Source organism: Dermacentor silvarum, chromosome 7 (genome assembly GCF_013339745.2).
Source record: "Dermacentor silvarum isolate Dsil-2018 chromosome 7, BIME_Dsil_1.4, whole genome shotgun sequence".
Taxonomy (NCBI): domain Eukaryota; kingdom Metazoa; phylum Arthropoda; class Arachnida; order Ixodida; family Ixodidae; genus Dermacentor; species Dermacentor silvarum.
The window spans coordinates 21,947,145-21,969,378 of NC_051160.1; the positions used below are offsets into that span (position 1 = coordinate 21,947,145).

General features: G+C 47.1%; 1 protein-coding gene across 3 annotated transcripts; it reads right to left on the minus strand.

The window, feature by feature from the left end:
• Window positions 1-438: 438 nt before the first annotated feature.
• Window positions 439-14,802, minus strand: LOC119457699 (fos-related antigen 2). Of its 3 annotated transcripts, none has more exons than XM_037719350.2 (5): window positions 14,610-14,802; window positions 7,219-7,422; window positions 6,399-6,587; window positions 5,125-5,232; window positions 439-4,422 (listed from the first exon to the last, which is right to left on the minus strand). In XM_037719350.2, the coding sequence occupies exons 1-5, from the start codon at window positions 14,739-14,741 to the stop codon at window positions 3,841-3,843; spliced, it is 1,215 nt and encodes a 404-aa protein (XP_037575278.1). In that variant the 5' UTR covers window positions 14,742-14,802; the 3' UTR covers window positions 439-3,840. The 3 variants fall into 3 exon arrangements, with proteins under 3 accessions (XP_037575278.1, XP_037575277.1, XP_037575275.1); XM_037719349.2 differs by having other exon boundaries at window positions 6,399-6,590; XM_037719347.2 differs by having other exon boundaries at window positions 6,399-6,611.
• Between the last annotated feature and the right edge of the window lie 7,432 nt (window positions 14,803-22,234).

Here is a 22,234-nt window from a genome sequence, read left to right on the forward strand (position 1 = left end):
GGTGTTTCAGAAAAACATGTTCGAAATATCTTGGTATTTCTCGATTTCCTTGGGATGTCGTATGTTTTTTACCAAATGCATACAAATTAAAATGACTTGATGGTAGTAATTAGACAAGTAATTATAAAAATTAGACAAAAATTTTAACTGAAAGTAGTAAGGATGTTTTGACAACTAATCTTAATGCTGGAACTGAAACCCAACACCCGAACAGTGAATTCATGACCGTTTCCAGACATGAAAAAAAGCCGATGCTGATACCGTCTGCAGTGCAATAAATTCCAGCCAATTTCATCCAGAAAACCAATACTGAACTGCCAAACCCTTAGCAGATTCTGATGAGTGGTGATAAAATATATTGGACTTCTGTCAAAATTTTCGTGTTTATGAATTCTATCAGCTCTAAAATTTAATAATTCGTACGCCACATTGCAGGTATAAAAATATGAAACATTCTCTTTATTTCGGCTTAAAAAGCGATAAAGCAGGCACGCACACACCATGAATCTCGAGACGTTTAAATGCAACATGAAAGACAAGATGTAACTAAAACAATAAAATGTATGGCAGAACATGATTCTCAAACACTCCATTGCTGTGTGCCATATCGGAACCACATTAAAAAAATAAAGTAAAAAAGAAAAGAAACAGAAGCTCAACAAAAGAAACAAGGAAGCCGAGAACATCAGTTCCTGGCTAATAAATAACCTATAACAAAAACCAACTAAAAACACAGCACATTGAATGACTCTAGATTTAACAACTCAAACAAAACAATAAACGCGTGCAAAACAAAAAAAGCAAATGAAAGTTCCGTTCGGCACAAGCAGTCTTTGGTACAATTCGGAGCTGCAAATAAGCAGGTGAAACATACCGTCATCAACATTCTCACGAAAGTGCATAATGAGAGTCATGAGCATTGTGTTCTGCAACGACGGAGAGTTACAACCACACATTCATTGTTGTTGTGCAGATATAAAATGGCATTATTGCTGTGTAATCTAAAATAGCATTATGCATTATATATTATTGTAATCATTAATATAAGTTTTGTATAGAAAATATACACTATAAGACCACTCTTGCAGGAAAAAGCGTGTGGCACTTTAGAAGAATGTTTGCATTGGCTAGGGAGCATGCAAGCCCAGCATTTGCTGCTATAATCTTTTACTGGTGTAACATACATGCTAGACGCATGCATATGTAATCTTCATTATGCATACAAACTGCGTACAATCTCGCACCTCTCAGAAAACATCTCGGCAGACCGTGTCACCAACATGGCAGGATACTCAGCACTGTACGCTTTACGAGATTCATAGGAGTGTCGCGTTGAGATGCTACGTGTAGGACAGAACCACTTGTAACAGCCATTGCGCAAGCAGAAATGCATGTGATCGCGTGACACAATGAAACAGCTGTACTAAATGAGGAGTGATGATATGACAATGCCAGAATAAAAACTCTCTTCCTTCCCTCCCCTTCCAACCTCAGTCCCTAGATCCCTGTAATCACGTACGCACACATGCCATACACAAAAAGAAGAGCAATTAACACACAGACGCTCATGTGAAATGTTAAGTACAACGAAACCTGTTTAAAATGGAGATCAGCGGGGCTATTTCCGGAAGCGGTCCACCTAGTGGACACGTCCATTTTGTCTGCTGCTGAAGCTCTGATTAGCTGGGCTGGTGTACGCATCAGAGGGAGACAGGTGCCCCCAGCCAATCAGCACTTCAGCAGCAGATGAAATGGACATGTCCACTAGGTGGACACTTACAGAATGACCCCCACCCCCGTGGTTCCTGCTGGTGAAATGACTGCAACATCTGGTCTAAGTTGGCTAAACCAGAACTTCACTCGAAAATGTATAAACATCCAATACACAATTGATTTCACATCACTTAATTTCAATTTCATCCAAGTTAAACAGGCTTCCACTCTTATGTCAAGAATTGCATACACCTACAATCACCGATCCCCAATGCTCACAAATGTGATGGGATTCTCCTTCCATATTGCTTAAGGTTGATTATGAAAACACTCATTCACTCACACAATGAATTGCAATAAAAACAGACTAGGTGCATGGCGCCAACGTTACACTGCACAAATGATCTGAAATGCTCAACCTGTGGCTATGATTATCTGAGGATATTTTGGCATTATGCATTGAATGCAAAACTCGTGCGCGCCACGCCAATACTACAGCTGCTGGCTTGACCCACAGTTCTACCGGGAAACCCTTCTTCCATTGCTAACAAGCTTTTTCATTGACTCTATGCACAAAAGCCTTCTGCAACAATTCATTTCAGGTAGTAGCCACGCTATGCACTTCTGCATGCTCCGACAATCAAAGCTGAAAAAGTGAAGGACTAAGGTATGCACATATTTATGTTACTGCATAGCGTAGGACATACTGTCATGGGTACAGCCACTTTACATATAAACTGCAAGGTTAAAAAAAAAAAAAAAAAACATGAACTTGAATGAGAAGCCTTGCTGAAAGGTGCCGACATCAATGTCCATAAACTTCTGACCTCCGACATCCTTAGTCTTTTTGGCTCAAGGGACTGTCTGCAAAGCTGTGCACATTATATATTATCCTAATTCAGCTGAAATTGTCCAAGCATGCTACAAGTAAATGACAATCGGAGGCAGCCTTCAAAACACACTAAGAAAACAAGATTATTTCCCGATACCCAACAGTGACAAACCACTCTGGCATGGCACATTTGAGGCGACAAGAAGACACTTGTTGAGCAAATTCAAAACTTGCAGCCTAGCATACAGTTCCTAAGCAGCCTCCACCAAAATCATCACACATGAGCTTCACGGGTGTACGAACCCATTCATCCCAAGACTTCACAACCAGCCGACTAAGGTGACCTGCATCACGAGGTGCCGCAATCTGCGACACCAGAGGAATGGTGTTTGACTGGAGCAACTGTACTGACTTCCTTCTACAGCAACAGCTTGGTCTAACAATGCACTGCCAACAACCACTTCAAAAATCTTCTGAGAATTATAGTACACCACAGGCTGTCATCAGGGAATTAACTGCTCTATGAGGAAGCAGTGTTCAAGGGTGTTGGTTACCACCACGGCAAGGCAGCAAAGGACACATATGCACGTAAGGGCGTGACACATACTTAGCCCTGTCAAGCAGACACAGCGGCAAATTTAACTTGGATCGACAAAGTTTGGTCATCAAAAATAACTTGGATAGTGAGCAATGGAATACATAGGTAGAGAACTTAAGAAGAGCCACACTTCATAAATCAAATTTTCACACTCTGATGGCAACAGTTCTTAGTAGAAACTAGGAAGGTGCTGAAGCATTGAAAAGTATGCACGGTCAATTTTATACGGTGGATGAGCCCGTTAATCAACCTGATTAAAGAAAAGAATAATCCACTTCAGGCTCATGACAGAAATAAAGGAAACAATGAAGTATAGAAATACCTTCCACTTTAAAAGGCACAGGCAGCACACAACGATGCAGCAGCTAGGTATGTTTGAGGAGCTGATGATTATTTCCAGCTTTAGTACAAACAAAGACACTACCCCCAGCAATTGTAAGTACCTCCAGACGAAACAGAACAGAGCAGCCAGTTCGGGAGTAGGCACATCACGTTGGATGTGTCCCACTCGTTGCAAATGGACGTAGGGCAACAGGTCCCAGCATGAGAGGATGACAATGTTGCACATGATACGTTGCACCGTCAAAAGTTCCGAGCAATGCCACTCGGGGAAAGAACTAGTGGTGCATGCAAGCCCATGAGAGGCTCGGTCAGAGGTTGCAGCTCCCGAGGTGCACAAACCTCAATGCTGTGGGGGTCAGAGTGACACCAGCTTGGGGGGATTCATGCCGTCGGGGCTGGAGAGGTCACCATTGGTGTTGCGCTGCTGCTCGGCACATGACGTCACTGGTGAAAACGTGAGAGGTGTGGTTCCCGTGGGTGTCGCTCCGGTGCCCTCGACGATGGACTCAAAGCTGTACATGCCGGCTGACGGAGTCTGGATGGGCACACCGGCAACTTCCGTCAAGAGCGACGGACACGACGCGGGAACACTGCAGCTGTTGTTCAGGGCACTGCTGCCATCCGAGTTCGTGAACACCGAGGTAACAGCGAGAGAGTTGGGACGGGAAAACTTGGGGGCTCGGCCAGGGGCATTCGGAAGCTTGTGGTTGTTGCGGACAGGGCCGGAATCTGATGAGGTGACAACAGGGAGATGCTGAGGTCGTTGCTGCGAGAGTGCGCTCATCGTAGAAGAGGCAGTGGTAACAGCTTTCATGTGGGGCATCTTGCAGCTTGCCCGGTGAGCTTCTAAGATAAACTCGAGGTTTTCCTTTTCGTTCTTCAGTGCAGCGATCTCCTTTTGCAGTGAGCTTCGGGCATCTTCGAGGCCTTCCGTTTCCTGCAAGAATGGATGCATCAGATCACGTCACGTGCGAGTCCTTTCATCCTAAAAGCAGCAGCAGCAGCAAATAGCGGTTCAGACTATTTCATTCTCCTTTCACAACACTAACAAAGCTTAATATTTTAATGCTGACTTTCTCTTTTTCTTGTATTTACAATAGTTCGCTTTACACTGTCTATGAAGCAGGGAAATGCAAGTTTTGTTGACACTGCTGGCAGACATGGTTTATTAGGCGCAGAAATTTAAACATTTTGTGCACTACATCAATGATTACATTCTTCTGAGCTTACAGTTCAACAACTGCATTCATGAGACGTTATGCTACCCACAGTTAAGATAGAAAGGAGACAGCTTTCTATAGAAGGCTTCTTCCACCTATGTTTAATAGCTGTAGCTAAGGAACATGTGTGGCATTGAGATGAGTAGCCAAAGAGTTCAAGCTGAGCATTATTTTGTTAAACAGAGAATTTCATTAAAATTTGAAACCTTAGAGATTTAATCTTTCCACCGTGGACATTCGCAGCTATTAACTTGATCAAATCCTTGCCAAAGGTTATGGCCATTTCTTTAAAAAAGCATGGCTAGTACAAAGGAGAGCATTGTATCTATCTGCTATGTTAAAATGTTTGCAAAACTGAAATCGGTTTAATCAATGTTTGAGAGCGGTCACTTCTTGGTGGGAACCCAAACAATACTGACCTTAATGAGGCTGTTTGTGTGATCCATCCGCCGCTTCCGACAACGTGCCGCAGCCAGTTTGTTTCGCTCCCTCCTAATCCGCCTTCGTTCTTCCTCTTCAGGACTCAGCTGCAAAGCAAGAAAACAATATCGATAAGCAACTGTCAGAATCTGGTAATCATATTCTGCAATATATAGAAGCTTGCTTTAAAGAAGGAAATCAGATTGCCTCTGGTCTACATGGCATGCACAGTGTAGCAATAGAAAATTTTAGCTTGTCCACAAACTTTTTACTGTTTGCAGTTTAGCAGAACTGTTAACGGCAGCAGCAAAGCTGGTAGTTGACACCTTGTGGTGCTTTGACCAACTGCAATGTATTTGAAAACTTTCTGTGTCGTGCGAGTGTTCTCGTTGCAGTAAATCGTAAAAGCATGGCATGTTAACGATTATGCCACTACCAACGCTTTACACCAGCAGTGCAGTAGAATGTGGTAGGTCGATGCATAAGCTTTGTGTGCTCTCTCATTAAACTTTGCGTCACAAGATGTGTCATTTCCAAGTGCCTCTCCAGAAACCCAGAGAACTGCCAACGGTAATAAGTTTGGGGAAGAGCTAAAACTCCCCAATAACAAGTCCGAAAATCGAGCCCTTTCACAATGCTACCTATTAAGGGATATCGAATACATGATATGAACAACATTTGCCTTTTTCTCAGCAAGATGCAAGACACAGGAACACAGCTGTGCAACATTTTATGCAGTACATCTGAATCAGCCTGTGCAGCACTATGGTAATCCACTGGCACACAGAAGACCCACAACTGAATTTGAAAAGGGGCGCTTTTTTTCCACCTGTAATTGATTTGGCTATCGCCTCTCATCATTTCAGGCCAGGGACTGATTACTAATATAGTTCCCACCATTATTTGTTGCTGCTTCTGATGACACTCCTAACTATATTCTGTTTTAGTTCTCTATGCACAACTGTCCGGCACTCTCTCTTTTTGAGCTTTTCTTAAATAAGTGGTCACTTACAACACACTAGTATTTTTTTTTTAATTTATGGTCCCCTCGATCTTTATACTCCCCAACAACTCTGAGCAGAGTTCTGGGGTCCTACCTTTATAAAATTTGCTTAGAATAAATTGTGTATAAAGGTTTGATTGGTTGCTTCATTGACTGATAATAGCTAAGACTAAAAAAAAACAAATGAGGTTGATGTACTCATTAACTGTGAGATTAGCTGATAGAGCGCCTAGTCCCACCTCACTCGCGTTGCTGTGTGCGGAGGCTCACCTTTTCACTCCTGTTGGGCCTCCTGCCACCACCAGTGCGCGCTGGTTTAGGGGGAAGCGGTGGAGACGGTGTAGGCGTGTTGCTGATGTGCCGAGTCATTTGCTGCTGCTGCAGCTGCTGCTGAGTGGTGCATGGGGGAAGCCAATCGTCGTCCACCTCTTGCTTGATCGTCACCATCGGAGGCTGCTGCTGCTGCGACCAGAAAGGAGAAGCCTGATCGGCTTGAGCACAACACACATCATAGAGGACGACAACATCAACGTTACATGCGCCGTCTAACAAGGCTAGGTCACTGAGGCGCCTACGGCGGCAGCAAGTTCAAGAGTGCCACCTGGCTGGGCACTGCAGGGCTTGAATCCAGTTTCACAGAACATGCTGTTGCTTAGCATTTACACTGCTGGGGTGTCAACTAGGGAACACATGCGGCACACTAAATCCAAGCTTCACCACCAAACTTATATTAAAGGGGTAATGTACGTGGGGCATAATACAATATGAAAAACATTTAGTTCAGGACCACTGAAGACAATGTCTTTTTTTTTTTTTTTTTTCAAGTGAGCCAGCCAACACCAGCTGATTACATATTCATCCGCACCTAATCTGTAAAAACATCTGAATACTATGTAGTAGAGGATTGAGTGATTGAGCAAGACCAAAAATGTAGCCTTATGCTTTCTATCTGAGTAAAGGGTAATTGCCTCTAAGGTACAGTCATATGAGTTGTAAACAGTAAAACTAAAAGCACTGCAGACGCATAATTTCATAGCATTAAAGAATGCAATATAGAAATAAAGCTAGTCAACAATGAGTTGAGACTAACCTGTTGCTGCTGCTGTTGTTGCTGCTGGTACTGGGCAATGTTGACCACGGGTGGCACGAAGCCAGCTTGGTGCTGATGCTCCATGGGTGCTGGAGGGACCGACTGCAGCTCCAGGAACGACTCCTCTATGTTCTTCAAGGTTGTGGGAGTCAGCGTGGAAGTGGTGCGTGTGGGGATCCCAGTGATTCCCGAAAAATTTGAATACTGCAAAGACAACGAAAGGAGGACCACAGTTGAGTTGATAGTTGCTAAATTCTACTACTACAGAGCTGACAGAGAAAAAAACTCATTTTTCTACAGAACTGGCGTCCAACTGACGATAACTTATGAAAAATAATTATGCATAAATAAAAGCGGATAACTAGACATCTTGAAGTATAGTGTCATGCAACTAAAATGACACCTGGTCATAGCCGTGCATCTGGGCACGATTAATAGGGCTATTTGAAAACTCACTTCACGTGAAAAAAAGAAACAGTGCTTCCAGTGCATTTACACATTTCTCCTATGCCTTGCACGACATAAGGCCTATATGCTTTTGTTTCTTTCCTTGTGTTTTGGCAGTTTGCTGTTCAAATGTTTAGGAAATTACAACCGTCTAAAATAATAACAGTAATAAATAAAATATGCACGTCTTACATGTGGCACGCATATGCACTTCCTTTTAATTCAGACATAAATTGAGAGGTTATCATCAACATCACCACATCACCTCCGGGAAGGCATCCGAAATACCAGGAAAAAAAAGTTATAATCCTCCCTAGGAGATCGAACGAAAGGGAATTGAAAGAGTGGCGCACATAAATGGCGGGCGAAGAGGACCCCCTGGAAGAGCGCCGCTGCAACTTTTTGCAGTCAGTGTGTGCAATGCTCAGTACATTGTGGGCGAAGATTACGGTCAAGAGACAAGGCCGTGTGATCGCTCACAGGCACTCCCACGAAAATGCGTCCCCGTTTTTTTCCGAGAAGGCAGGTTTATCCGGAAAGAACGAGAAGGAGGCCGGCCGCCAGCGCTCATCAAGCGACGCGACAATCGGTCTCCGCGATGTCGCGCCGTTAGTTAATCGATGGCGCCAAAAGTCGGGGTCCACGGAAAGGGCGCCGCACCGGCGATCGTTCGCGTCTCGAAATGTTCAGTGGGCGGGTGGGAACGATACATAAAAACAACACTAATGCGAAACTGAAAACGTGAACCCCCCCTAACACGAATCATAAAAATAATCATTTACAGAAAGTGAAATCGTGAGCGCGCGCGGACGAATATTAATTAAGTTGCTAGAAGTTGCGAGTCTGGCCTCAAACACGACGTTAGTCGAACATTCACTTCGTTCCTTCCGACTGAAAAACTGTGTCGCACGGAAACTCGTATCGAGTTCGGGAATACAACTTCCCCGGCCGTCACGGCAACGAGCTTCGCTACAGCGAGCGCTTCGCAATATCGAAACGAGCTCGGCAGATGGCGTCCGAGCGGGCCGTATATAGTAACCGTGTATAGTAGTAGTGTACAGGTGGGTAGGTACATGCGCCACCGGTCCGTTTTAAAAAAGGGGAAATGTTCACCATATCGTCGTCCAATGCCACTTCCTGTCCCCCAGTGTAAGCGTCGGTGTGTGTTCCTCTCCCTCGTCGGGCCCCCAGACGCAACAGGGGCAGCGGAAAGAAAGCGTGCCTGCCCGCAGTAGCTTTCCACCCGCCAAAAGCTCGCACGCGGCGCCCGTAAACACTATAACTGAGAGAGGGCGACCAACAGGCACCGCCAGCCACGCGCACAAAGCGGGTCAAGGGTGCGCCGCAGTCTACGTACGGCGCGGCCGACCGACCGGCCCTCGGGGGGGCCCCCCCGAAACGGCGCAAAACCCTCGTTTTTTTTTCCTCCGACGAGGGCCCGCCAGGGACGCTAGCTACATTAGATGCGGAAACGTACCGCCGCCAGACCTCGTTTTCCAATTCGCTTCCCCCGCATTTCGCCTGGTAGTGGGGTGCTTTTACTGTCGTCGAGATGGTCTGCCTCGGCAATGGGAGGGGGGCGAACTTCGCGAAATTCGGAAATGTTCCTGCCCACGCTGCGTTCGCGGACAGTGCAGCAGTAACACGGATTGTCATAATAAGCAAGCAAAGTCAGATCCGCAGCAGCTGGTCGAAGGGTTCGCGCCTCCTCAACGTCTCTATGGATCTAGCCACCGTAACGTCTCCTTGGCCTCCTAATACACTTTGCGGCGTCCTGGCATGCAGCACCACCCACCGGCTTAATGGGGAGTGGACGTCGTCATTGAAGTTAGAGGCAGATGAAAGCTGTGCGGAAGTTAGCATTTGGTTACCTGGAAGATGAAACTACAGCGTTACGAGTGGCGACAATTCACAAGTTGAGAAACGAAACAGCTCTTGATTCGCATCTGTAGTTTCGACAGTGGGCCTTAAGCCGATACGTCCCAACCCAATCACATATTTTTCTGGAGCACTCGAACGGCATGGCTGCCGCATGCGTAGTGGCTATATATTAACCGCAGCCCCGGCTGAACTCGAATCAACTTCCGGCGAATTGAGAGCCATATTGTTCTTACGCTCAATAACCCAAAGTCAATCACGCCACCACTATTGAACTGGAGGGCATCGTCGCCACGCATCAGCTAGCGTTGGGCATTGGGTGCACGTTACAGAAACCCAGGTGGTCAGAAAAACCTATATCCGGAGTTGCCAACTACGACGTGCCTGATAATCATATCGTGGTTCTGGAACGTAAAACTCAAGAATTTAAATAATTTATATTACATATCACGAGTTCAAATGACCGCTCAGGCTGAGAATAAGAGGGAAAAAAGTGCCCGCAGTGTCGGCGTCACTATGACGGCTAGTGCCCTTCGCAACAAAGACGCGCGGGCGCGCGAAGGACTCTACGAAAGCCACACACGTGATTGTCGCTTCGTCCTTGCAAGGAAGGCCTACATGAGCGACACCTGCTTCGGACTGCACAAGGAAAATAAGGATGACAAGGAGTCGTGTGCCTCTCCAGCCACACCTTTCAGCTAGCGTTCAAAGTGCAGCGCTTCGCGCGCCAACGCGATTATGTAGTCTTGACTGTCTTTGCGGCGAACAGCAAGCCACCAAAGAAAATTCCTCGATTGGAACAACTTGTGACTGGGAAAGCAAAAGGGGTTTCGTTTGAAAGGATTTCGCCAAAGTTGATGCCCTTGACAATGGAGCTGTCAAGAAGGGTGATTTTTTCGGAGGTATGCGAAGGGACGCTGTTGGGGTCCTTGGGCGAAGGGAGTTGTAGCATAGCAGAGTATGGCCGCGTAGTCCATGACGAGTCACTCCCTTCGTCCAACGACCTCAACCGCCTCGATCCCTTGGTACCTCAGGCATTCACCCTTTTTGACAGCTCTATTGTAAACGGCATCAACTTTGGCGAGATCGACTGACTCAAACGGAATCAAGTTTGGAGCGCAAAGCGCTATCTCCGCACTTTATTATTATCTCGCATTATCTTAAGCATTCTGGTCGGGCTAGCTGGTATGAACCCATAGTTTCGGATTATAAGTGTTCCGTTGCCCGTGTCCCCAATCTGCACTACAGAAAGCTATAGATCCAATGTCATCATGTTTGAACTAAAATACGAGCAGCGTTTTCTTTTATATTATGTGAGGGTCGGGCTGTTCGTACGCTATCAGCTCGTAAGGATATTCACGAGAACAGAGATAAGATACACGCAGAGATGGGAGATAGAAACACGTTTTCGCCTATACGTATTCGATGTAAATGAGCTATCTGGCAGTTCGCTGGGCACGATGGTGTCAAGTGCATGCGTCCTGTGCCCCCGGGCAGAACGCGGAAACATGACAACCAGCCACGGACCAAGTGAGTGATGACACTGCGCTTTCTACGCGCCCAGGCTGGCTATAAAACTGCTCGTGCGGCCAGCTTCACCGCAGGAGGGGGTAGGCCTTGGCAAACGCGCCGGGCGCTGACAGCTTCTTCGGCGCGATTCCAGTTTGGAGGCCACTCTTCGCAGCCGTTGTTTCGACACACATTCGTTTTTTTTTTCCCCCATTTTCTTCCTTCCAGACTCAAAAGCCGCGCCGCCCAGTGGAGGAAAAGAAACACGTGTAGCGGCAGTGAAATGTAGCGACGACAGGGGCAGATGGATATACGTAGAGTTGCTCGCTTTTAACGACAGCGCGAAACGACGAGCGTGCGTTGCATGCGGACGAGAGCTAGATCGAGGCGGCGTACGCGTTGCCACGTGTTGAAAAGCCTCCTTTTACACGTACCGGCACAGGAGGCTTGAAGCGATGAACCGCGCCCTGTCAGAGCTAACTCCTGCAAGTTTTCCTACAAGAATGACTACAGGTGGCGCTATAGTGTCTACGGCCGGGAGCTGAAAGTATGGGCGGTACATTGACAATTTCCGGCACAGATGGCGAATCCGCCATCTTGTCAGCTCTGATTGGCTCACGCGGCTGTTGTGCCGTCCCTGATTGGCTCAAAACGCCAACATGGCGGAATCTGATGATACCCCCAGCAGGAGAATGATGGGTATAGTACGTGGGTTTGCCTATAAAGTCCGCCTTTCTGGCTTCGTGCAATTCTCAGGCTCTGCAGATTGATCATTTTCAACGCCAGATTGCGTTATTAATGCAACAATTGGCATTCATGTGCACGGAGACTCATTGCCTTCATGCGTTTAGATATGAGTGCCTGGAAATAAAAAAAAAAGCCGTATAGAAGTCACAACAACGTGTGAAGCTACGAGCAGGAATACTACAGATAAATGTAATAGTTAAATCAATGTAATAGCCATCCATTGACACGTTAGCTCAGCGATCGCAGCGTCAGGATTTCTTCCTCCATGCCCCTAGTCATTTTAGTAGGAAAAACTGCTCCGGAATGCGTCTCACATCCTACAGTCAATATAAGAGCAACGGTTACGCAACGTGCGCGGCTATAAATTAGCGCTGAATTCTCGCTAGGACCAATGGGGTCAAATGCGCCTTAACACTAGGTTGCTCTAAAGGCGCCCTATGGAGAGTGCTCCTGGACTTGTCCTGTCCTGGACTTCATGGCGCAAGTTGTGCTACGGCAGCCTTGCCATTGGCCCGGGTGAGATATATTAACCCACTCGCAGAATGGCTTCGAAGCTTTTAACAAATACTGCACATGTACACCGTTTTTTGTTCCCCGGAAAGTTTGCCCTGCGACATAAGACGAGCGAAGCATGCATATTAGAGGCGCATGCATAAATTTGTTGACCAATATGAAAGGAAATCGCCTGATTAGCTTCGAATACGACTGACTGCGAGACGCTTTTCCGCACCCACAAATGACGTCCTTCGAAACGGAAACTATACTCAACAGGTCTCAACAAGTATCGTCCGAGCTCTTTTTTTCGCCGGTAATTGTTGCTCAATTTCCGATCCCACGAATGTTCGGCCAGTACACGACTACCAACAAATTACATTGGCTGTAGCATCTACATCGAGGTTCCACCGAGTTTCTATCGACCGACGCTAAAAAAACTCACAAACGTTCTACAGAGCCTGACTTATTGGAGTCAGAATATTACAATGACACATTTCAGACCTTGCCAAGGGCGCACTCTTTTCGTCCTGGTACCGTACCACCAAGAGTCCTATCAAAACCGCGCAGGCGAAAAGCGGGCAGCGACAAAAACTGAACAAATCGACAGAAACGAGCCCGAACGACGGAGAAGACAAGGAACAAAATGAATGGGAGCGACCGCGAGGCACGTACGCCACAGGTGCGCAGAGACAAAAGGCAACCCCGATAGCGCTGACGAAACTGAGAAAGGATAATAGAAAAAGCAAATGAAGATTAAGGGGGGGGGGTGGTGCGCGGGAAAGGGATGGACAGAGACGTGCGGGGCAAGCACAAGCCGCTAGCGTAGCCAAGCCATACTCAAAACGCGTGCGGCCTTGGACGCGACGTCGCAAAAAAACTCCACGACACGCACGCACGCACAGACACGGAGTCGAACAGCGCGAAAGACCTCGCACCGGTTGCCGCTCGAGAGAGCAGAACCATTGCTTACATTTCAAGGGCGCCGCCGACCAACCAGTCAAGGGCTGTTTAAAAAAAAAAAAAAAAGAAATCCCGCGAGCGGCAGCGTGGGCGTTTGAAGAAGGGCGAGGGACGAAAGTGTACAGGCGTCGTTGCGGGGCCATCGAACGGCGAATCCCGCCGTCAATTCGAAGCCTCCTCGACGTGCCGAGAACGCCGCGGTCCTCGCGAACCGAAAAGATCGACGACCCGTCTTCGTTCGCCGGAGCGCGAGGCAAGAGCTAATCACGAAGAAACGTGCAGAGGCATGTTCGGTGCGTCTGCCCCCCGAAGGCCTTGCCCCGCCGCCAGTGTAGACGCTCCGCGTATGCGCGACAGGGACCCGTTAGTGCCCCGTGAACGATGCATGTATGTACAAATGCACGTAACTGCATAAAACACAGGGCGCCAGAGCGGAACCCTGCTCGCAACGTTTATCGTCTCCCTGAACAGACTCGCGAGCGCCATGGAGCGTGGCCGGCGGTGCCGAAGTGGTAATTAAGAGGGGGGGCGACCGACCGACCACCCCAACTCTGTGCAGGACTTGTTTACACTCAGAAACGCACCGTCGCGCTTGGGAAATTCAAACGTTCGACAGCTCCAAGCTCTTAGGATGCGGTGCTGATGCGTGAGCGCTGTAGCGAGCTACAAAAACGAGTATTCCGTCATGCAATATCTAGCAGTAGTATCACGGACGCCGTCAAGCAAGATCGCGACGTCACGATAACGAAACTCGAGCGCGAGAAATCGGTAAAATCCGTGGCACTACCTGTGGACGTTAAAAGCTGCTAGAAGACACCGGCAACAGACGGAAAGTTGACACGAACTTGTCGAGCGAAGGGGGGACAAGCGGCGGCCTCTTGCGAGCGGCAGACTACCGAGTGTCGGCGAGAGTTTGCGATGCCGCCGTTGTATCCAGGGGAGGGCCGGGCTCCGAGAAAAACAATAGAGGGGTTGATTCGGGCGCCGCGACTTGGCAGCGATGCAGTTAGGACCTCCGCGGCGTTCCGGTAAGGCAGGCGCACCCCCCCGCGACAACGAGCAAGCACACACCGGAAAGGCAAGCCGATGATGTAATGAACCGACAAGCGTTAGAGAGAGAACTCCGTTTCGCGACCGGCAGTGTATAGTAACTCAAGAAATAACGCGCACAACATAAGCCAGCAAAGAGTTTCGCGAGAGTTTCAAGCCGCGGAGGCAACGCGCGCCGGCGTTCTGGCGATCCCCCCCCTCGTCGTCTGCTCGCAGCGCCAGAACCGCTTGTTTACCGCAGTTTCGAAAACACCTACGCTAGGCTGCCGCAAACCGAGAAAAATGCTGCTGTTGGCATGACTCACATCCAAGTCGATGTCAACCTCCATGATAACCGGTGTCTGGAGGTCATCGTCAGTCTTCAACAGACTGTCCACGTAGAAGTCCTCTTGGATCGGATACTCCATGGCACAGCTCGACCACACGTCGGTATCCATGAGCCGCCGGCGACTAAATACACGCTCGTCCGCTACGAAACTGCACAAGTGTGCTGCGCGCCGAGCGGCCGCTTTCTTTTCAGGAACGGCGACGGATCCCTCCCCTCCTCTATGCGCTTCCCCTCGCCCCTTCTCCTCCCCCCAGCGATGACACGTAGGCACGTATCAGTGACGTAGACGCGACGTAACGCCTACGTCGCGTTCGAGCGCGGCCTCCTTTGGCTGTCCTCTTGCCAAATGGCCCGAGCGCCGTCCTATCTCTCTTCGTGGAAGGAAAAAACAGCAGTGCGTTTCTCTTCCAGCGATGTCGCCCCTCTCTCCCTCCGCACAATGTGACGTTTTCGCGGTTCGGCGCGACGTTTGGAGATGTCGTGGTAAGCGCCGCTGGCTTTCCAACTTTTTTTTTTTCTCCTACGACGCCTGCGACGTCGCGATCCTACCACTACACGGCTGTGAGAGCACACTTGCACGGAGCGGACGCCCGAGAAATGTTGTGCGACAGACAAATCATAGAAGCTAACAGCAACGAAAACGGATTTCAAACGTAAACGACCGGCGCTATGTATATATATCGCCCCTCACGTGGTCACAAATGCGATATAAAATGCACAAATGCACACCACATAGCCACAAATGCGATATAAGCGACACTTTTGCCTCGCGTATTTCTCAATGTTTTGGAGAAGCAGTCGCTTATACAGAAATTTATGTATACCGGGTGTGCCAGCTATCATCACCGATTTAAGAAACGAAGCCTATGCGGATGAGACCAATTGCATGTCGTTGGCAGCAACCTTGAAAAGACGTCCAGTATATTTTTTATTGATCCTAATTAATTAGCCTGTAATGATTCATGAGCCAACTTCTGTAAACACTGTGTTTTAGAACACACTGGAAAACAAATTTCAATTATCTACATTTGCGTGGCGCTTTTACTGTGCGTTCTAAAGAAAGCCTCCTGTGTGGCAATTAATTTTTGAACGATTAATTGCATACATTTAACCGAATAATAATTCAAATTCGCGGATTTACAAGCGCAATCCTCAACATGAACAAAACTAGCTAGTTATGTGCATAAGCTTAGCAAAAACGCAAAAGAAACCGCGCTGTTTGTATCGGAAAATTACCTTTAACGTAACATCGGCGAGATTTCGCGTGAATCGACGTCTCAAGCATATACCCACTTCACCCACACGCAATCGAAGGACTATATGCAAAAGAATCTCGTTAAAAAGCAATCAAGCTACGAAATCGGACATCCGCGCTCACATGATATCGGTTTGGATTACCCTGCGTAACCAGGCGATTTCCATCGAGAGAAAAACCTCGCTATGTACTGCATCGAATAATGGCGGAATCTGCATATACCCCCCTGCATGGTTATCCGGGACGTATACAGATTCTCCGCCGCGTACTTCGTGCAATGACACGGGAGACATCGAACACTTTCTGTAGTCGTGCCGCTCGAAAGGCTTCTTGAGAACATACACAAGAAAGGCCTTTACATGGTGCTTGCCTGCAGCGCCTTGTGTTTCAGGACGGGCCCGCTAACTAATATAGCCCGCGAGGAAGACTCACGCCTTCTTCTCACATTTCTAAGAGACACTGATCTGTTGTTCGACAGGTGTTATAAACTACCACAGTGCCAGCGAAAGAGACGCTCAGGTGGAGCAATTGCCGGCCTATAGATCTAAACCAGTCAGTTGATACAACCCGCCATTCGCAAGCTTGCTAACGTTCGCTGGCAGTAGGGAGTTGATTTGCTAAATGTATTCCACCTACATCCACTGAAGAAGAGGCGCTCGCTTGAAGTTGATATTTCCACTCTTCTGGCCCCAAGTGGTGGCTTCGGCCCAGAGAGACCCCACAGGCGCCGTCAGAGCATATAAACTACCATGGACCCTTCTATACCGTTACTTGCATATTATATATACAGGGTGTTTCAGCAAACACTTTCAGAATAAAAAAAAAAATTGCCTGTGGCAGACAGCACAATTATAGTTAACGAGCTGGTCCACTCGAAGATGTGGACATTACTTGCACAAGAAAATTAATATGCATAGTCAACTGATTAACAAACTAATTAAGGTATGACCCATATTGCAATTTACAAATTCTAGCCGTGGAGTTCGCAAGTGGGACCGACCCTTCTCAGGATGACACCAGTTTCGAGATATTAATTCCCGAACTTTGCGGAGAAATGCATTGGCATTCCAGTTACTTTTGTGCTTCAATGCATAAAAGGACATTTTATAAAGAAAAAAATATATATATATATATATATATATATTGGTAGTGAAACGGTCAAGCAATGGAGGATAGATATTGTTACTTATTGTTGTTAGTACTTTTTTTTTTTTTCGTTTTCCACAACCCAAGAAAAGGGTTTTTGACCAAACAAATAAATAACTATGCTGCGAGTGCATCGTACTCGATGTTAACCAGCACAACGCTTTATACTGTTCAGCGTTACCCCTGTACACCGCAGCCCATCATCCGTGCTTTCGCAGCTATAATCCGCCGCCGGGACTACCCGCAGTACCCGGTTCACCGTCGCTCCAGTAGCGCGCAGATCACCGCAGTTGGCAGCGGTTCAAAGAGACGCCCAAAACATTTGCATGCAACGCCCGACACCGCCGGCGGCAAAACCGGTATACCGTGCGCCGTAGTATAGTGCTTGCCGAGACTCCCGCCGTCCACTACGTCGGGGCACAAGCCAAGTTCGCCACCAGCACTATAACGCAAGAACAGTTTTTTTTTTTTTCCTTTTTTTTTTCTTCTCGCAAGCCTCCAGCGATTAAGGAAAGAAAGAAAGGGGGAGTGGAGTGTTCGTCGCGTAACCGCATGCCGTAGTAAAACAACGTGTTCTTTCTAAGAACGGCGGAAGCGAGTTTTCTTTCGTTCTTTCTTTCTTTTTTTCTTTGCGAGGCATGCTTCTTCGACCGTCCGTCCATTCCATTGATTACCGGCCTTCGCCGACTGGCTCGGTCGTTTTAGAAACGAAGACAAGAGGAAGAGGCGGGCGGCGGTGGATCTCCTGAGGCGATTCGAGGCGGTCTCCCTCAAAGCATGCCTGCCCGTGCCAGGAAATCGACTCCAAAAACAGGCCGGACCGACGAGGTGGCCGAAAAATCTTCGCTTTGTTGACCACCACCGTCACGCCGACAAACCACCAACCGAGGCGCGAGCAGTACATAGCCTAAATCGACGTTCCATACCGCGGCGCGCTAAGTGCCTTAAAGTATACCGAGCTTTTTGTGCACAAAAGGCAGCCGCCGATTGTCGCTGCTGCAGCAGCAGCTCGGCGGTTGTAAACAAGCTCGGCGAAAGATTAGAAAAGCAGCCAGAAAGGAAGCCGCTTTTGAAGAGAATTGCTGCCGGTCCTCTACAGCGAGATCGGCATGTAACATGAGCAAAGTGTGTGGTATCTGACAGCTCAGCGCGAACACGGCTAGTTGCCTGTGCGGGCGCGTGATTGATGCGCGCGCGCATTAGCGCACAGCAGCGTGGCTCTCTGCCGCACATGCATGCGTGTATGCCGCCGTGTCCTGCAGTGCAAACGTTTGTCGCGTAAGTAAAGAGCGGGAAAAGCGAGACCACCAGCGCTGTTTCTCAACCGGTAACAGTGTAACTGTTGTTTAACCGCGTGGAACCACGTTTTTTGTTTGGTAACTATAATGGAACCACGTTTCTTTTTTTTGTTTTTTTTTAAGTTTGTGGAACGATGTCCCGCTCGCTTAAACGCGGGTTCCAGGTAGATGTGTGTGTGTGAAACAATGTTCCGGAAAATAGATACACTGCAGTTATGAGGAACACTGTTTTCGGATGACAGTGGCTATATCACTGGAAACCCAGTCCCACATATTTTTGTTATGTACATTAAAAATGTATATATATATACCAATGTAGGGGAAGGTGTTTCACATATTCTGCGATTTCATGTGGAACACCGTTTAAGTGGAAAATATTCGCGAAAATAGACTGATAACTGGCGCCTAAACGGAACGATCGAGGTTAATTGTGACCGACAATACACGTGTCTTGTTCATACCTCAAGGGTCCCAATGAGACATCACATCTATAACTCGTTAAGTGCACTTATTAAGTTTACAGAGACCCACCGCGCTGGTCTAGCGGCTACGGCGTTGCGCTGTTAAGCACGAGGTCGCGGGATCGAATCCCGGCCGCATTTCGATGGGGGCGAAATGCCAAAAACGCCCGCGTCGCCGGCCGTGCATTGGGGTCACTTTAAAGATCCCCTTGGTGGTAAAAATTAATCCGGACTCCCCGACTACGGCGTGCCTCCATTATCAAATCGTGGTTTGGGCGCGTTAAAACACTCGGAATTGCAATTTTCCGAGCTCAAAGAAGCTCGATATTACAGCAGAAGTTCTCGGAAATCGTGCATGCCAGGGTCCCCCGTGAGTGCACAAACAAATGACGCTCGAGCGCCATATGTGTGTTCGCAGCTGCTGAAATTAAGCAACCACATAAGACTCCTGTTGGCGTTCCTACGCCAATCTGTAAACTCGTCGTGCGTTTTATGAATTGCAGAGAACGTGTCGCTTTCCTGCTATGCGTTTGTCAGTTGCTCCCTCCTTCGTGGCTGCTTTGTTCGTCAGCGTTTGTCAGCCACCCGGACAAGCCGGTTCTATCGAGGTGTTTCTGTTCCCACTTAAAACAATGCGAAAAAAAAAAAAAAGTAATGCGGAAAAGTCTATTGTAAGAGTCGTAAGCAGCACGGAGATAAGGTCACTCGGAGAAACAATTTCAAGTTTTCTGCCGTCTGTGAACTTGAACTATAGCATTTTTTCGCGACGAGCACTTAACTTAATGCCGCAGAATGCATTCGGCAAAGGGCATTTAAGAAAACCATACGTGGTCGAATAGCTTCGGCAGCCACGTATAACAACCAATGAGTGACATTGCCTTTGTTCGGTGAAGGCCACATGGCGGAAAACCGGCAGGCTGCAGTCAAGGCGTCGATCGCCGAGGTTAACTTTTGGGTTCCACAGCGAAATCTCCCCAACTTCCAGAAACGTAGAAAAAAAAAAAAAATGCGGCACCGAAGAACAACCCGAAAACGAAGTATGCACGGCAACCTTTTCTTTGCCGTTTCCCTATCACGGCTTCTTAGGGGCGCGCGGGGTCAGTGACAAGGGACATTATCAGGATCGCCATGCATACTGGGCTGTGCTGTGATACTACACTGAGTGGTATCAGCGGCAGCCATGAATGTATTTATCGAAGCCTTTGTCTTCATTTGAAGCGCCAGCACGGATAATCTGGTTGCCGGAGCCGACCGCAACAGGGCTCAACCTTATCACGGTCACGATATGCCCCCCCCCCCAAAAAAAAAAAAAAAATACAGTACTGATATCGGACAAGTTGCCAATCACTCCTCGGTATAAAAGGATGTGCAGGAAGCGACGACTCCTAGTATTCGCTGCCAACTAAAGGCGCCGGTGATAACGAAACGGATGGAAGGCTTCAAGAAATGTATCTGCAGCATGACTCAGCTGCCTGAACTCCGGAAAGTCGTTATCAAGTATAGCGAGTTCCACGCGGAGATTAATATCGAATTTTCGCCGAGACACGGCCATTCGATGAACGATTGAACGAGGCCTAACTAATGCGCATACTTTTTTTTAGAAGCTTCGAAACGAAGTTTAAAAACCCAAGTTGAAAAAATCATAATTAAACCCTGGGGTTTTATGTACCATGATCGGATTATGAGGCACGCCGTATGATGGGGGACTCGGGATTTATTTTGAGCACCTAGTTTCTTTTTGGTTTTTTTTTTTGAGCATGCACCTAAATCTAAAAGTACACGAGTACATTTCGCCTGCAACGAAATTCGGCTGACGCGGCCGCGGGATCGAAACCGCGACCTCGAGTTCAGCAGGGTAACTTAATTAGCGCAGGGTAACCTAATTAGCATTGTAGCCTTATTTACTATAACTCAGATTAGTTACAACGGTTGAGAAATTATTTTCTTTTTATTAGTGTGCATCTCAGTACAGCACCACAGTCCCAAGTTCTTGAAGGCGCCTGCTTGCAATCAGCCTTCGTCTCTACAACCAGAGTGCTACAACCCACCGCTTCCCTCCTATATATAGAGTTCGACATTCGTTATATGCGAGGCGTTCGTTGTAGAGGCGTTCAACTGTATAGTATAGTTCGCGACAGATCTTATCGAACGCTGTCGAGTAATGAATAAAAATGCAGCCAGCCATTTAAACATTCTAAAATCGGGTCAAGTTTGAGAGTGAAGGAGAGAAATTTAATTTAGCAAGAAAATTACTTACGAAAATTGTCCTGTATAGCTAAAGGCATATACAGGGTGTTTCAGCAAACACTTTCAAAATTTATTTAAGATTACCTGTGGCAGATAGCACAATTCTAGTTTATAAGCTGGTCTACTCGAAGAGGCGGACATTACTTGCACAAGAAATTCAAATGCCTAATCGAATAATTAACAGAAATTCATTAATTAATATTTTAACTAATTGCCTGATGGCCCTTATTGCAATTTACAAATTGTAGCCGTGGAGTTCACAAATCGGGTCCACTTGGAATTATTTCTCAGGATGACACCAGTTTCGAGATATTAATTGCCGAACTTTGCGGAGAAATGCATTGACGTTCCAGTTAAGTTTGTGCTTCAATGTATAAAGTGACGTTTTGTAAAGAAACTAACTGGAACGCCAATGCATTTCTCCGCAAAGTTCGGCAATTAATATCTCGAAACTGGTGTCATCCCGAGAATTCGTTCCAAGTGGAACCGCCTTGCGAACTCCACGGCTACAATTTGTAAATTGCAATATGGGCGATCAGGCAATTAGTTAAAAACTTAATTAGTGAATTTCTGTTAATTATTCGATTATGCATTTCAATTTCTTGTGCAAGTAATGTCCGCCTCTTCGAGTAGACCAGCTCATGAACTAGAATTGTGCTATCTGCTACAAGCAACCTTTAAGGATTTTTGAAAGTGTTCGCTGAAACACCCTGTATCTAAAAGCGTGTTGCACGTATAGCGTCTGTGAAGGAAATTCTGGCGATACATTCCGAACCATTCTGTTGCCTTCCCTTGATAACCTGCACCTACAAATTGTTGTCCTCACATACTTTTGGAAAAAAAAATACTGTAAGGTCGCTTTTTCAATAAAGTTCTTGTCAACTGTCAACTGTAAGGTCGCTTGTCGCCTAATTATTATTATTATTATTATTATTATTATTATTATTATTATTATTATTATTATTATTATTATTATTATTACCACCCTTGAAATGTATCCCAATGGCCGCCGCTTCACCAACAGAGAGATACAACGGGACTACCCCGCACCATAACCACCCTCCGGAGGAATGGGGCCACATCCCCGATGTTACGTTACCCGCGCGGGCGCCAATCCCGTGCAACGCGGGAAAGAGCGCGCAACCGGGCCAAGCTGCGGTGCAAGTCGTGAGCGCGTATATACACACACATATCA